A 17290-nucleotide genomic window follows, 5' to 3' on the forward strand; every position below is an offset into this window, starting at 1 on the left:
ACACGCATGCACGTCGTCATAAGAGCGAAATATTCTCAAGCACGACGTTAAACCCAATTCCACCACTACTACTACTACTACCACTACTACTACCACTACTACTACTACTACTAGTACTACTACTACCACTACTACTTCTACTACTACTACTATTACTACTGTCGCTCAACAACCACCATTATTGCCAATACTATATGGAAAGACTTCCGCCCGTATCCCCCCTTAAATCTCATTCTTGTCAAATCATATCACCTGAATATATAATATATTCCTCATCTGATAAGGATGAGTTTTAACATGTTTCTTTAATTGTATCTGAACATACTGAAAGACATATCCGAATTCTAAAAATGTCACTGAAAGAAATATTTCCTCGTCGTTATAATTAAGGGGGGGATACGGGCGGAAGTCTTACCAAATCCACATCCTTGTTTCACAACCAGCATCAAACAGCAACAGGAGCAACAGGGTTTTCCAATTAAAAAATCATACAATATGATTCAGAGAACATGTTTTAAACATATTTTCATGCAATAAATTATTTATACATTTTTGCTTCTCCTATCTAGAACTTCAAGAAATGTGTTTTTTGCTCCACCTTAAAACCCAACAAACACATGATCCAATGACGAGGAATCAACCAAACAAATCAACAAAACAATAGATAGGCCATACTTCGGCGAGGTTGTAAACACCCTTAGACCTCTGATATGCGCGTATTCAGCCTAGTACAGATTTACCTTGCAGCAGTTATCTCCCTTTGTATACACTTTTTCACAATGACCTCCCATTTCCCTCTGTATATGTGTAAATCATATAGGTCATCTAATGCGTGTCCACTGTTTCCGAGAACGTGTTGCCCAGGCCGGATACACACTAGTTCAATCGTTCCCACACGAAAACAATGCCGGCTTCACAGCGGAGGACAGCGTGCAAATCGTGGAGTAGATGTTCACATTCATGAATTACTTGTTAAGGTAAGAAATGTCTCGACCTATATTTAGGCGACTGTGTTAGAAAACGTGAGCCGAACTGTACCCCAAGTTATTGGGTGACATTTTGTTATAACATATAGAGCATAGCCATAATGTTTATGCGACAGGCATTGAAAACTAAACTTTATCGCCCCACCCCCCAGCGTATTAAACTCTAGCTAAGATACATAGCGTTCACTGACACTGACATGAACGCTATGTATCTTAGCTAATTAAACTCAGCAGTGCGTACCCTGGCTTGTCGTTGTCAACTTACGGAGCTATGTACAAACTGAATGTCCTGAGGAGATATTTATCCATGTATTGTTGGAATATATTTGATTACAATTGTTATATTAAATGCTGATACAGCTTGTTTGAATATTTGAATTCTTTTTTTTTACATTGGACTTATTACACTAAAAAGATCAGTTAACAATGCGGGTTTTCGTTTAACATTTAATACCATATTATTGCTGGTACTTCCAGGTTAAAAACTCGGTGCGCCTGTCAGTTGCTAGTCTGTCTCACAGTCCCTAAACCACATTATTTCCCCTGCTGCCTAGCCCTCACTGCAGTGATAAAGCCCTAAACGAAGCTAGTCTAGAATTCTTCTGGAATGTCCCAACTCATTGGGGCTTCTTTTAATTTTAAAGGGGTTATTTGTAATTATCAAAATCATATATAATCAGCGACTAAGCGTTAGCCTATAATCAGTCCCCCCCACCCCCATCTTCGAAGAATGTTGAACAGTTAGTGAGAAGCTAGACTTGCACAAGTCTCTAAGGTAATAGTTGATAATTAATAGTTCAAATGATAATTTCTAAAAAAAATATAATATCCCTCTTACAGACCGGTGTACTGTCCGCTTATCTAGGGGCGGTGGGGTAGCCTAGTGGTTAAAGCGTTGGCTCGTCACGCCGAAGACCCGGGTTCGAATCCCCACATGGGTACAATGTGTGAAGCCCATTTCTGGTGTCCCCCCGCCGTGATGATGCTGGGGTATTGCTAAAAGCGGCGTAAAACCAAACTCAGTCAGTCAGTCAGTCAGTCCGCTTATCTAGACTTGCCTCTCGGGAGGGTTGAAATACTATACATCCTTGGGCTCAGCATTCAGTACAGCCTTGGAGCAAGGCTATCGTGAGAAGCATAAACTCCTCGTTCCACAGTAATTCAGAAATATCCCCGTGGAGGTGTAGTATTACGGGTCGGGGTGGGGGCTGGAGGAGATAGGGGTGGGTGCGGGTCGCAATGTGGGTGTATTCACCCAAGCATATTTCATGTTATCGCGCTGTGACTGCACTGTGGCTGCACTGTGACTGTACTGTGCATGCTATGTCACGATGGGGTACGTGGGTCGAGATGAGCGGGTGCAATGTATGTCACCGAACATATTCTAACATTCCTTGTGTTTAAGGATTTTGTATCAAATCGGATTATAGTGGCCATTAAATACTGTTCATGTGCTGTATCTATCAACTGAAACATATTTGTAGCAGCCGACTTTAAAAAAAATATCTACAGTGACCGATAATCATCACCTTAAATATACGACGACTTCTACTACAAATACTACAGCTACTACAGCTACTATCACTGCTCCTACTACTACTTCTTAATATGACGGCGACAACGATGATCATGACGATGATGAAGATTATTATTATTTTATGATTATTATAATGGGGGGTGATGACAAATGTTTTTTTGTACTGCTATTACTTATAAGGACGATATTTAATTTCATTACTAGACGTCTCTACCACTACTACTACCACCACCACTCCTGGATCCACACATTTTACCAGTACTGAATTACATTTGAAATTTTGAAATTGAAATTTACAACCCATAACTCCACCGAACGCCGTCAACGTCTTCCGTGTCATATGTAAACATTCCACAACGATAACGTCACAGCCCGGTCTCCTCGTTGCCCAGCATCTGAAGCAGACAAAAAGTTGCTCGGGGAGTTGTGAGAAACATTCGAGATACTTATGAAACACTCACGAATTTCTTTTATATATTTAACTTTCCGTACTTAATGCTGAATCCTGGTCCAACAGCTGAGACAGAGGCGCGGTGTGAGCGAGTTGACTCGTCCTGTCAACCCACTAAAAGGCCCGATGAAGAAGTGGCTCAGGTCTTGATGTAGACGGTGGGATTTAAACATGATGGATAATTGTACTTTACCATGGAAACTTCAGAAGTAAAGAATGTGAAGAAAGTTGCTTGGGAGGCGAAGGCGTGAAATGATCTGACAAAAAGATCGTGTCAAGGATGTATAAGAACATATGATTGTTAAAAAATATTTTAACACTCTGTCCTACACGATTCATCCTGACCCATAAAACCCCTTCCCAACCCCTCCTAGACTTGCACAAGTCTGTAAGGTAACAACATCCTCGATATTTCCAGGGTATACGTTCCGATTATCGGAGTTTAAATGATAATTTCTAAAAAATTATAAATAACAAACTGGGGTCCTACTGTCCGCTTGTCTAGACCTGCCTTTTCGAAGGATAGAATTACTATACAACCATGGGCCCAGCATTCTGTACAGCCTTGGAGCAAGGTTAACCCGGTCTCTGTTGAGCATCACCCACTAACACCTGAAACATAACTCAGCGTCACTTAAACCCCCCTCCTCCAAAGACCAGTCCCAGATAAAGTAGGAATCTCCTTAAACATTATCTGCTGGTATGAATAACTGAGATACAGCACGCTCATTGTTAACGTGACGGGGTCAACGGTCAAATGCCCAGGCCGTCATACACCAGGTCACATGACCTACAGTGAAATGATGCCATGCCATATTTGGTTATATATTTAAATTGCTAATGAAATAATGAGAGAGAGAGAGAGAGAGAGAGAGAGAGGTTTGAAGGAAGGAAAGCCGTTTATGTAACTTATATGGTGAGGTGAGGTGAAATTGGGTTTAACGTCGTATGACGACGTGCATGCGTGTGTATGTGTATGTGCGGCTGCTTGTACTAGCCCAGACTTAAGCTGGTTTTATAGTGCTAGCCCACTGAGATACCATGCCGCAGTGAAGCATGAATACCCCACTCAGACACATTATACTGACTCCGAGCCGACCAGTCCTTGTTGTACCCATTAATGCCGAGCGCCAGGCAGGGACCAACAAGTACCATATTTTAACGTCTTTTGGTATGACGCTGTCGGGGATCGAACCCGCGACCTTCCGCTCTCCGGGCGGACGCTCTAACCACTACACCACGGAGGCGGTCGAACCTATATGGTAGTAGTGTGTATAGTAGTGGTGTCTTAGTGCAAACCATTTTAAGATCTTAATTTATTCAAATCACGATATGGCTGAATATTGCCAAACTAACTCACTTAACTCATTTCTTAAAAAACTTAACTTTTCAATAAATGTCCAAAGTGCAGCGGATTGGTATCTCTTTCCCGCGTGTCCCGATGTTTGTGAGTAACAGAGAGAGAGAGAAGGGGGAGGAGTGGAGGTGGGAGTGGGGATGGGGATGGGGATGGGTGGTTTGAAGGAAGGAAAGCTGTTTATGTGACATATTGTAGTAGCATATATACGTGTATTCTCACAAGTTATTACTTTCTCTGATGGCGTAACATCTATTGCAGCCTTCCACCTTCCACGCGTGCGGTGTCATGCTTCGCAGAAACAATGCCCTTCTTCGCGTTATTGACATGTGAGACAGGGACTTACAAAAATTTTTAGTTAACTTGTTTACTCAAGCTACCTGCAAATATTGTATATTATATTAATAAATCGAGTCCAGGCAAACCCATGAATGAAAACTTAAGCAACGCTTCCGGATATCACCTCACGATGACATTCATTGAGCTCAGTTACCGAGTTAAATATCTTTAGTCAAGCTTGGCATACAGAAGACCTACATTCGCCCCGACCCCCCTCAGGGCTCGCGAAAGACCTTGCTGGAATAGAGTTAAGAGTAGGTGTGACCCAAGCCTTGCTCCAAGGCTGTACGGAGGGCTATGGCCATGGATTCTAGGCAAGTCTAGATTGAAGCGGGCAGTGTAAAGACGCCAGTCTGTTTGAAGGATATTTATATATTTTAGTAATTATCATTTAATCTATTAATAATTATCTTAGAGACTTGTGCAAGTCTAGTGTGACCCCCTCGAGGTAATGTCACACAAACGGTCCGATCTGTCCTGTGATAGATGCTTTTCGCGTCAGCTGCGGAGACGACATCCGCATCGTGCTTCATGTCGACACCGTCACGTCGACATCGTGATAAACGTCATCACGTCGTGCCAAGATCATTTGTATTGATGATATACAGTGGGTACTTATTATATATCGATATTATCTGCTCGTCAAACATACTGTCACTGTTATACTAATGCTTGGTCTCTGAAGATATACAATTTTGTCATAAACAAACAATATGTTTTAAACTGACAAGGAGCCCCAGTCAGATGGGAGAACCCGAGGAAATCAAAACTTGCTTCATTTATAGCTTTAGCATTGCAGAAAGAACTGGCGGAAGGGAAATTATATGCGGTTCAAAGACTAAGACAGACTATGGCACTGTCCGTCAAACGAATTGAAGTTTATAATATTATGTCTTAATTAAGGGTTATGTGTTAAGATATAATTACAACATAATTCATAACGGTAAAATGACACCCGTGTGATGTGCGTAGCGGATGTAGTTGGTGTGACGTGGTGAATAACGACACCTCGATCAGGCTTGACACCTTGGTATATGTACACTGATTGCCTGCTTAACCCAGGTGAAAAATGTCTTTGAGAGGCATTTTAGAAGTTGGATAGGTAAAATATGCCTGTTACTAGGACCCGCTGTGGAGATTAAAGGTACCCGCCCTCCCCAATCCTCTTCCGTACCGCCTTCAAGCACTGTCCAACATTTGTCCCAAATGTGTCATAGAACCGGAACGAGGGGAAAAAAAGTGTATGGGTGTGGGGGTTGGATGGATGAGGGTTGGGTTGTGTAGTAGAGGGAGCGCCTATGTACCGTTTTCCCGATCCCCATTGCGATATACATGCAGTCTGTCTCTCAGACGACCCGAAGACAAAACAAATTAATCAAGCCTAAGTTAATTTGACAAGTGTAGATGGCCTCATCATTATAAAATTGGGATTGTACTACTAGGCTCCATTTGGATTTGTTTTTGTAGTTAAATATATTACTTGGTGTTTTTCTGTGTGTTAAGTACGATAACTTTATTTCTGGTCCTGAATGTCAGTCTTATTTCGTTTAATCGCATTGTATTATTTTGTTCCACAAATGACACAGAAGTCTGAAAAGTTTCTCCGGCATCCGTTGGTGATAGTTACGGTTGTAAAATTCATTTTCAATTTAATTTCAAATGTGTGGATCAACTACTACTACTTGTAGTAAACGACTAACATCTAGTCTCTGAAATGAACATAATTTACAGTAGAAAATAGTATCTAAATAATATCCATAACATAAAATAAAGGGAGAACAGAGACTTTCTTCATTTTCAGAAAGTGGAGTAATCTAGACTTGCCACATATTCGAATATTTTATGGGCTGCATTGGGTATATTTGTGTTAGGGTCTGTATGCATAGTAGTAGTAGTAGTAGTAGTGGTAGTAGTAGTAGTAGTAGTAGTAGTAGTAGTAGTAGTAGTAGTAGTAGTAGTGGTAGTAGTAGTAGTGGTAGTAGTAGTGGTAGTAGTGATAGTAGTGGTAGTAGTAGTAGTAGTAGTAGTGGTAGTAGTAGTGGTAGTGGTAGTAGTAGTGGTAGTAGTAGTGGTCGTCGTAGTAGTAGTAGTAGTGGTAGTAGTGGTGGTAGTAGTAGTGGTAGTAGTAGTAGTGGTAGTAGTAGTAGTGGTAGTGGTAGTAGTAGTAGTAGTGGTGGTAGTAGTAGTAGTAGTGGTAGTAGTGATAGTAGTCGTAGTAGTAGTAGTAGTGGTAGTGGTGGTAGTAGTCGTAGTAGTAGTAGTAGCGGTCGCGATCGTTGTGCCTCATTCATCTACCACGACGACGACTCCCTAACACCCACTCGAACGACATACTGATACGGTTTACTAGAAGACTCGCCACCAGACATTACCCTTTAAATCAGGATGTCACGACACTGGCGTTTACTGTGTCTAAGACAAAACACATCAATCATGACGTTGTGAAAACCCCATAAAGATTACACAGACCCTGTCATAAGGATACATGCAGTACAATATATGTTGTTACTGAGTAATACTTGGTTGACACATGCCATCGGTTCCCAATTGCGCAGATCGATGCTCATGCTGTTGATCACAGGATTGTCTGGTCCAAACTCGATTATTTACAGATAACGAAGTCATTTTTCGTTTTAACCCCGGAGTATGATTATTGCTCACTCTCCCTCCATGTCGCCTCTTCACACACACGCACGCACGCACGCACATACACATATATTCAGAGACTAAGCGGTAATCTTCGAAGAGGTTATGATTGGTCAAACCGACCAAAAATGACAAATGTTATGGGGCAGAAGGTTGTACTGTAGGGTGCAAGCTGATAAATGATCAAGTCATGCACATATCCACGCTGACGAGCGTATGCACAGAAAACACATACTCACGCACGCACGCACGCACACACACACACAACGACACTCACCAACTCCAGCACCCACATCAACAACCCACACCCCCACCGCCACACCCACGACATGTACATTTCACCAAAAGGGATGAAAGAGTTAAAGTTCACGATCAGGGTGACCTAGCTATGACCTCGTCGTGTCGTAGACGACATTGGAGAGAAGTGGGTTAAGCCCCCTCGTGTCATCGCACACTGTGTATATAACTCGAGTACAGTGTCCCGTAGCTTCCTTATCAACCACTGCTGTAGACAGTCCAAACAATATGTAACGGTCAAAAGTTCAGAACACACCCGGATAGCCGCGTATCCGGGACTGGACACATGTATTTTGTTTGTTTGTTTGTTTGTCTGTTGTTTAACGCAGCACTCGGCAATATTTTAGCCAAACGACATCGTTCTGAAAAAGAGTGTGTGAATTTAGTTTTACGCCGCACTCAGCAATATTTCAGCTATATGGCGGCGGTCTGTAAAAAATCGAGTCTGGAACAGGCAACCAGTGATCAACAGCATGAGCATCGATCTACGCAAAAGGGTTACGCTGACATGTGGCAACCAAGTCAGCGGGCCCGACCACCCGATCCCGTTCGTCGCCTCTTAGGACAAGCATGGGTTACTGAACAAGCGCGTTGCAAGCCCTTTTTTCGTGCAAGCCTGATAGGTTGCAAAGCTTTATATTTAGATATTATTGAGGGCTTGCCCAACCTTTTTAGCAACAACCTTATGTAAGCCCGGGTGTTTTTATTTTTTATAAAGGTAGCTACGCCCCTGCTGAAGACCAATTCCAACCCGGATCTTCACGGGTCATGTCCTTCTGTAAATAGTGGGGTCTCATCAGACTATCCAGTGATTAACGTAATTGAGAGCCTTTTAGAAGTTGTGACACTATGGAAGATAACGATATATGGATAACCAACGTCTTTATGACAAAGGGAGCGACGTTTTAAACCGTTATCAAGCAAGTGATGAACAGAGTTCGGGGGATTTGAGCACAGGGGTTCGAATCACTGTCTGGACAATGATTTTTAATAATAAAAATCTAGACTTTTGCAGTCGTATATTTTATTATACGTTATGATGACCCTATATTTCAATTTTGAACGAGATTAGTGTAGCGGTGGACTTTTCTTAAATCTCGTTCACAATTGAAACATAGGTTAATCATAACATATAAAAACAATATGCGATTCCAAAAGTGTAGGTTTCTATTTTAAAAAATATTGTCCAAACAGTGATTCGAACCGCTGTGGATCTGAGTGCCATGTAGCTGCAATGTTGTTGAGTGTGGCGTTAAACAACAAACAGACCAACCTTCTGCCTCGTCCTGTTAAAACCCTAAATGAAGCACGTCTAGATTTCCTCGTGTTCAGAATCTCTCTTCGTACTGGTACTCCTTATTTAAGACCGCCTCCGTGGTGTAGTGGTTAGAACGTCCGCCCGGAGAGCGGAAGGTCGCGGGTTCGATCCCCGACAGCGTCATACCAAAAGACGTTAAAATATGGTACTTGTTGGTCCCTGCCTGGCGCTTGGCATTAATGGGTACAACAAGGACTGGTCAGCTCGGAGTCAGCATAATGTGTCTGAGTGGGGTATTCATGCTTCACTGCGGCATGGTATCTCAGTGGGCTAGCACTATAAAACCAGCTTAAGTCTGGGCTAGTACAAGCAGCCGCACATACACATACACACGCATGCACGTCGTCATATGAGCGAAATATTCTCAAGCACGACGTTAAACCCAATTTCACCTCACCTCACCTCACCTTTTCAATTTAAGAGGAATTGTTTGTTTCCATGACAATTATGAATATTCGGAGACTATGCGTTGCACAAGGTTGAACCTAAACACTCCGTGTAGTTGAGATCTGATAAAATAATTCAGGTATTCTATTAAGCCATTAGAAACCGTGTTCTGTAAACTTGACAAAATCCCCTAAACTTCCCCAGTCTATTTTGGTCTAGCTGCCACACGCCTCACTACAGCACAACACAAGGCTTTTGTTGCTCTGTATATGATAACAAGCTTATACTTCTTTCACACTTGACCTTCCGCGTGCGTCTATGTAAACCGGTCTTTGTATGAATGGCCTGTCAATCAAAAGGGCGGAACACGTCAAAGAGCAACGGGTGGCGAACCGGATTTAGGGTCGCTCAGTAAGACAACCTGTCTAAACTGGTCAGTCAAAACGTCGTGAGCTTGTGAGTGAGTGAGTTTAGTTTTACGTCACACTCATCGATATTCTAGCTATATGGCGGCGGTCTGTAAATAATCTAGTCAGGACCAGCAAAACCAGTGATCAACAGCATCAGCATCGATCTACGCAATTGGGATACGATGGAATGTGTCATGGAAAAGTCAGCAAGCCTGACCACTCGATCCTGTTAGTCGCCTCTTACGACAAGCATGGATTACAGAGGATCAATTTTTACCCGGATCGTCACGGGTTTCGTGAGCTTGTACTTACCCACAGTAGTGAGCAATGTATTGAAAGGCTCGTACCTATTAAGATGGGTAAGATGGGTATCTCTTGCTGGTGACGGCAATCACAAGGGAGAGGTCTACTGACGGATACACTTTGCCCAGTACCACTGAACATATAAATAAATAAATAAATAAAATAAATAAATAAATAAATAAATAAATAAATAAATAAATAAATAAATAAATAAATAAATAAATAAATAAATAAATAAATAAATAAATAAATAAATAAATAAATAAATAAATAAATAAATAAATATGAATGAATGAATAAGTAAAAAACACACAAACAAATATTTTAACAAAGAGATCCAGTAACTGAAGCGTCCGGATGCCTATACCACCGAATTCGACAGGCTTTTTCTGAAATCAGGGGCGGTGAAGATAGTGGTAGCCTTGTGATTGAAGTCTCGCTTGTCACGTCGACGATTTCTCCCAAAACAGACTCACTCACTCACTATCTGATATTAGAAGCCCGCCCGTAGCCCAATATCAGCAAGATAGACTCACTCACTCACTCAGACCAATCAAATCATTCAAATCAATCAAATGAATCCATCCTTTGTACATTTCTAATATTAGAAGCCCGCCCGTAGCCCAATATCAGCAAGAGAGACTCACTCACTCACTCACTCACTCAGATCAATCGAATCAGTCAAATCAATCAATCCTTTGTACATTTCGGGGTTATGTTTGTTATATTTGACATGATCTCTAATGTATCTATATTCCCTTACAGATCTGTCCACTGACACATCATGTTGACACCACTGCTGTACGTCATCATAGCGGGTGTCTCCATCCTCTCCACCTCTGCATCATCAACACAAAGGTGCCAAGTCACTGAAAGGAGTTTTAACATATCCGCTACCTATATGATTCACGGAACGGAAAAACGCGTGTACGTTCATCAGATTGTCATTGACACTGACGAGAGAGACGAGTCCAATAGCACTGAATGTTTCATTGAGGCTGAAGATGTCTTCAAAGATGAACAAAACTATACGGGATCACGAATCCGAGCTTACGCATTTGGATGCAGGAAGCCCACAAACGTCATCATCAACGGAACATATCCAGCTGTCAAGGAAGTCATATCTTACGTTCAAATCCAGAACTGTGATTTGGGTTTGGAGAGTCTGAATGTAATCGCAGATACCACCAGTGTAACCGTGTTGAATATTGTCTACCAGTCAGCCTTACTATCTTCTCCTGATCCTGCACATTGTGCCGCTCTTGACGGAGTTGGAACATTGATGATCTCAAACAAGCGATACCCTTCTCTAGATATGGACGTCTTCTTTGCTTGCAAAGACCATTTATCTTTCATGGCTGAGATGATCTTGAGGAACCTGTCTCTCACTGAGCTACCAGCGGAATTATTCCAATACATGCCAACACTTCAAGGACTGGATCTGTCAGTAAACAATTTCACTGTTCCTCCGGAATTTCCATGGGATAACAGCACTCGAGATCTTCCACGGAACTTAACAAGAACCACCTTCTTCCAGAATCAGTATACGTATGGAATCGTTGATATGCCCTCTCGTGAATATAGGCGTGAGTTTCGACTGGATTTTAACCCATTTCTGAACCTTACCGGATATAACTTCAGAGGCTATCTGCAAATGCTTTCCATGGCTGGATGTAACTTGGATTCGTTACATGCAGATGTGTTTTATGAGGTAGATGGTCTTCAATATCTTAATCTTGCAAAGAATCAACTTGAAAGTATTCCCCAGGGTTTATTTCAGAAAGCGTCAGAATTACGCAAGCTGGAACTGCAGGGGAATAAGCTGAAGGAACTGGAGGCAGGTGTATTCCAAGGACTTCATGATCTGGTTCGCCTAGATCTGAGCAACAATGGTCTTTCTCTGCTAGGAGATAGGCTGTTTGATGGATTATTCGAACTCGAAAAGTTGGACCTCAAAAACAATAGGCTAACGTATATCAACAGCAACGCCTTCTCGAAACTTCTGGTGAATTTAAAAGTAATAGATTTGGAAGACAATCCACTAACACATATTCCGGAGAGTCTGCTGCTGTTAAGAAGTCTTTATGATATCCGAATGAAAGGGCACAATGTCACAGATCTTGATTTTTCTCAGCTTGACCGTACAATATCATTCGACCGTTTGAAATATACTTTGGTGGATTCAGTCAGTAACGGTAATCCAGATTTGGATAGGCCTTCTGACGGATTAAGAGCTGTTGACTTGTCTAATGGCAACATCCAAAGGATATCCTTTGCCCCTGCGGATAAATACACTCCTATCAAAATCAGTTTGCTTTTAAAGCATTATAAATTCATTCTTGATAATAACCCAATCAGATGTGATTGTAACATTCTGAACTTCACAACTTATGTGAGGGAACTCAAGGAGAATGGGACTGTAGGTGCTTCTGACATTCCTCTAAGGGTTTATGGAAATGAATTCCCCTTTGATGCTTGGAAGTGTTCTCAACCTCAAGAACTATCTGGAAGAAAAGTGCTGCTTCTTGAGGACGACGAAACTTACTGTCCTTCTAACACAACACAGTGTCCACCTGATTGTTCCTGTTACGAACGATCCATCAGTAAAGTAAATATTGTAGACTGCAGAGGAGCTGGACTGACCGAAGCTCCCAAAACTCTCCCTCCTGGAGACACAGAGCTTTGGCTCCAGGACAACCACATCAGGAACTTTTACATCGCGAAGGAACTAACTCAGAGATTAGTAGAACTTAATTTAGAGAGAAACGGACTTGAAAAGTTAAATCCCGAATGCCTTTCAAATATGGGGAAGCTAAAGCGATTGTACATCCAAGATAATGTCCTGGCAAGCATCCCTCCAGAAATACAACAGATGAATTTGGAAAGGATTAACCTTGGGGGTAATCCTTTGCAGTGTGATTGTCATTCGCTGTGGATGAAACAGTGGCTAGTTACAAACCACGAACATGTGGAAGATTCTTTTGATGTCAAGTGTGTTAATTTTGTTGAAGACATTGGAAGGAATATCTTTGCTGTTCCTGATGGAGATTTCATTTGTGAGGAAATACCCATCTACAAAGTAGCGGTGCCGATTGCAGTGCCTACAGTCATTGTGTTGCTCGTGTTGATAGTCTCACTAGTATTGTTCATTCACTGGGATGACTTCAAAGTATTTCTATATGTCCACACTGGTATACATCCATTCGACAAGAACGACCCAAGTGGAATAATGTGCTATGACGCTTTCGTGGTATATCCTGCCTATTTATCTGATTGGGCTCAAGACAATATTGTGAATCCACTCAAAGCCGATCACAATTACAGAGTCTATGATGTAGCAAATGATTTCCAGTTTGGTCTGCCTTTACAGGATAATATCCAACATGGTGTGGCATCAAGTAAGAGAATGGTTTTAGTTCTTGGAGAAGACTCCGAAACCGATTCCATGATGCAGATAGCTCTGGAAGCAGGTCTTGAAAAGAGCCGAGAGGAAAAGGCAAATTTTCTGGTACCAATTCTTCACAATGCTGTGCCTAAAATATTTGACAATGAACAGCTGCAAAAATACTTCAAGGCACGGAAATATGTGAATGTGTCAAGCGACCACTTCTTGAAAAGGTTACTTTACTACATGCCCACAAAACAAGTTAACTCTAAAAAAGTAACGGAAACAGTGAACATGGCATATGAAGACCAAACCGACTTGACACAAACAGTCACGGCTAATGGTATCCATGTTGATATCAAGAACGAGGACAACACTGATATGATAATGGCTATTCAACCAGCGGCTTTGCCTCAGCCCGACCTGGTTGAAGACACAAAGCAAGGGTCAACCATTTTTGTGTGGTACGCTGATTCCGATTTTCCATTTATGATGGAAAGGATTGTGCATCCTTTGGAAGCAGAGGGGCACACCTTCATCCTGGCTGACAAGAGCTTCATCCCTGGGGCGGCGATCCAGGAAAACATCCTCCACGCTGTTGAGGACAGTGACAGGACCATCATCATCCTGTCACAGGAGTCGGTTGTGGATGAATGGATTTTGTTCGTGTTCAGGTTTGCAAGTGAGCGTCAGATGGTGGACAAGTCCTTCCTGGCTGGGATGGTCGTCAGGGAAGGAATGATGAATGTTCCGTGTGATGAGGAGATTGTGAAGCATCTGTTGACGTACCAACCTCTCAGTGAGAAGGATGCTGCCTTCCACAAGAAATTGCGGATATTTGTTGAACCACGTCTTCGGAACTGTAGACAAAACCGTTCTCAAGACAAACTGAACTGTGAGGTTTGAAACATTTAACTTGCAGTCAAAGATGCAAGGAATTACGTTAATACTTCGAGTTATCCAAAGTTCGACACAAACGTGACATCATATGTTAACTTTGAGACAAACGTCTGCGGAATTGTAGACTACGCCGTTCTCAAGACAAACTGAACTGTGACTTTTGATACGTTTGAAATACAGTTAAATGCAGTCGTGTCGAAGTTGAATGGAATTACTTCGAGTTATCCAAGGTTCGTCACAACCGTGTAATACTGACGAAAGAAGGAATACGGAGGGACAATCGTTCACTTTGAGACAATCGTATGTTCGACACAACAGTGTTTGACAGTAAACGACACTGAAAACAGCTCATAATTCATCTTCCGACCATCTGTTGCACATGTGTGCGAATTATGGACACACTTGCTCACGAGACGAACAAAAACGTGAAATATAATACTCATGTTGTTAAATGCGGCTATGCATTACTTTACAACCATATTTATGTGTGAAGCCCATTTCTGGTGTCCCCCGCCGTGATGTTGCTGGAATATTGCTAAAAGCGGCGTAAAACCATACTCACTCACTCTCTCACTACAACCATATTTACACAGATGGGTCAGTGTGGATAAGTGTTCGAGCACAAGGTTCGAGTTGCTGTCCAAACGGCTTATTCACGGTCGTATCACGGAAGCCAATTGATAATCGAATTTATCCGAACTATGTTTATTACGAACATGCATATAACGAACTCGCTGAGATAATGAATTGATTTTAGGTCCCGGCTACTTTCTGTATATAATAACGAAATACGGTTATAACGAACTAAAGTTAGTGGATCCGTAAAGTTCGATATAACCGTAGTTTGCTGTAAGTGTCTGAAGCGGTTTCTGTAATGGCACACGAGGGCTCGCTGGCTTGGTTGACACGGGTCATCGTATCCCAATTGCGTAGATCGATGCTCATACTGTTGATCACTGGACTGTCTGGTCCTGACTCGATTATTAACAGACCGCCGCCAAATAGCTGGAATATTACTGAGTGAAGCGTGAAACTCACTCACACACTCACTCACGTGACGTTAACATCAGCCATGAGACATGAGTGCGGCGTAAAAACTAAACTCATTCACTCACATGAGGGCACATACAGAGAGTGTTCGGCGTTTAAAATAATTAAAACAAATTAAAACTATATACATACTGAATCGGGAATGGATGAGTCAAATTGCCTAAGCAATACGGAACCTATAACATCAGCAATTTCAGAACAAAATGATATGCTCTGTAACACCGACATGGGTTTTTCTATAGAGAATATAATATGTTAGGGAATGAATGCTTCTGTTTGAAATTATGTGCTCAACCTTACAATATATTATAATCCCTATATTTGTTCACTATAGATACTGATTCTACGATCTGGTACACCAGAAATTCAGGATTTGCTACAATACTCATGTTAATTACTCGAAGACTCGCGGAGATGCGGGTTAGAATTGGTCTTCAGTAACCCATTCAGTAACACCGTAAGAAGCGACTAACAGGATCGGGTGGTCAGGCTTGCTGACTTGGTTGACACATATCATCGTATCTCAATTGCGTAGTTCGATGCTCATGATATTAATCACTGTATTGTCTGGTCCAGACTCAATTTTATCCAGACAGCCGCCATAGAGCTGGAATATTGCTGAGTATGGTGTTAAGCAATACAAACAAAATTAAAACTACTTGTGCTCCAAGTATTCCATTCGGATATGGCAAAGGCGGCATAAAACTTCACTCACTTCAACAGAACGTTTCATTTGGACAAAGGGTATATTTCTAGTCAAATTTCTAGCATCAGTCAGTATTATCTAGTCACTGCTGGACGTCAGGGTCTTTCTACATTGCGGTCCACTTACGTCCACTTACTGACCAATTTTGAAAAATAAAACACATGAGCAGTATTACCCGTGTTTTTTTTCAAGTTAATGGAGATGGGATAATGATATTAGTTGCAGTATGTTTGCAGTAAACCTGCTACCAGTTGTAAATGACCCTCATGTTTCTTCTCAAATGGTTGGGGACGAGGGGGTAGTTTAGTGGTTAAAGTGGTTACTTGTTCAACGTAGCCTTATTGTGTCTGTGTCTGTTTTGTATAGCGCAACCTCGATAATCCAGACTATTGTAGTTCCATTTAAATCGTCTCAAACATGTTGATTAACGAAACATTGGTAGATAGTGTTGTCTCGTATATACATAATGCGTCTGGACGAGTGGGGTTGGAGGGGGAGGTGGTCATTATTTAAAGGGTCCGGACAAACGAGGTGTCACTGTAAAGGAGCCTTTGGAGGTTTGTACATTTGTAGATTTATACAGATTTCTGCTTTGTTATTTTCACATCTATTCAAGTTTATGACACATACTTGTTAGTACACTGTTTCAAAGAAACACCTCAAAGAGATATCTCATTAATTGGTTCTTGACCATACTTGCGCTGCATAACTATTATGATATTTAGGTGGCTTTCATTATCGCGATTTGCTACGAAGAGGTGACGAAGTTATTCTCAGTCATCAACCATTGTGAGATTTTTGTTCCATGATATTATTAATATGGGATCTGTTTCTCCGGCTCAATAAACACAAACTAAAGTGATTGTTCATCAACAATGTATATATGCTAGTCACATAATATTGTTTTATACATTTGTTAAACAAGTCTCACGTTTTTGTGTATGTATGATGTTGTGTAAATACATGTGATACCACGATCTTGGTGATTATTTACAGACCGCCGCCATATAGCTGAAATATTGCTGAGTGCGGCGTAAAACTCAACTCACATACAATGATCTTGGTACTGAGTACACATCACAGCTTCTGTCTGAATGCTGATATTGATAGCGTTATGGACGTGTTATTGCAGGATATGTACATACAAACACACACACCATCACACCACGGAGATAACGCACAACACACCATGGCCACATCAAACGGAGCCCCACATAC

General features: G+C 41.6%; 1 protein-coding gene across 1 annotated transcript; it reads left to right on the top strand.

Annotated features, from left to right (window-relative positions):
• Positions 1–853: 853 nt before the first annotated feature.
• LOC124282744 (protein toll-like) lies at positions 854–15902 on the top strand. The gene is made up of 2 exons (XM_046718765.1): positions 854–977; positions 10797–15902. Exon 2 carries the CDS (start codon positions 10816–10818, stop codon positions 14320–14322), a length of 3507 nt encoding a protein of 1168 aa, XP_046574721.1. The 5' UTR covers positions 854–977; positions 10797–10815; the 3' UTR covers positions 14323–15902.
• The last annotated feature ends 1388 nt before the right edge of the window (positions 15903–17290 follow it).

This window comes from Haliotis rubra, unplaced genomic scaffold, assembly GCF_003918875.1.
Source record: "Haliotis rubra isolate DU_JTF1 unplaced genomic scaffold, ASM391887v1 Scf302, whole genome shotgun sequence".
NCBI lineage: Eukaryota > Metazoa > Mollusca > Gastropoda > Lepetellida > Haliotidae > Haliotis > Haliotis rubra.

What these genes read in the sequence shown, in the direction of transcription:
- LOC124282744 (XM_046718765.1), top strand. Translation starts at nt 10,816, where the DNA reads ATGTTGACACCACTGCTGTACGTCATCATAGCGGGTGTCTCCATCCTC.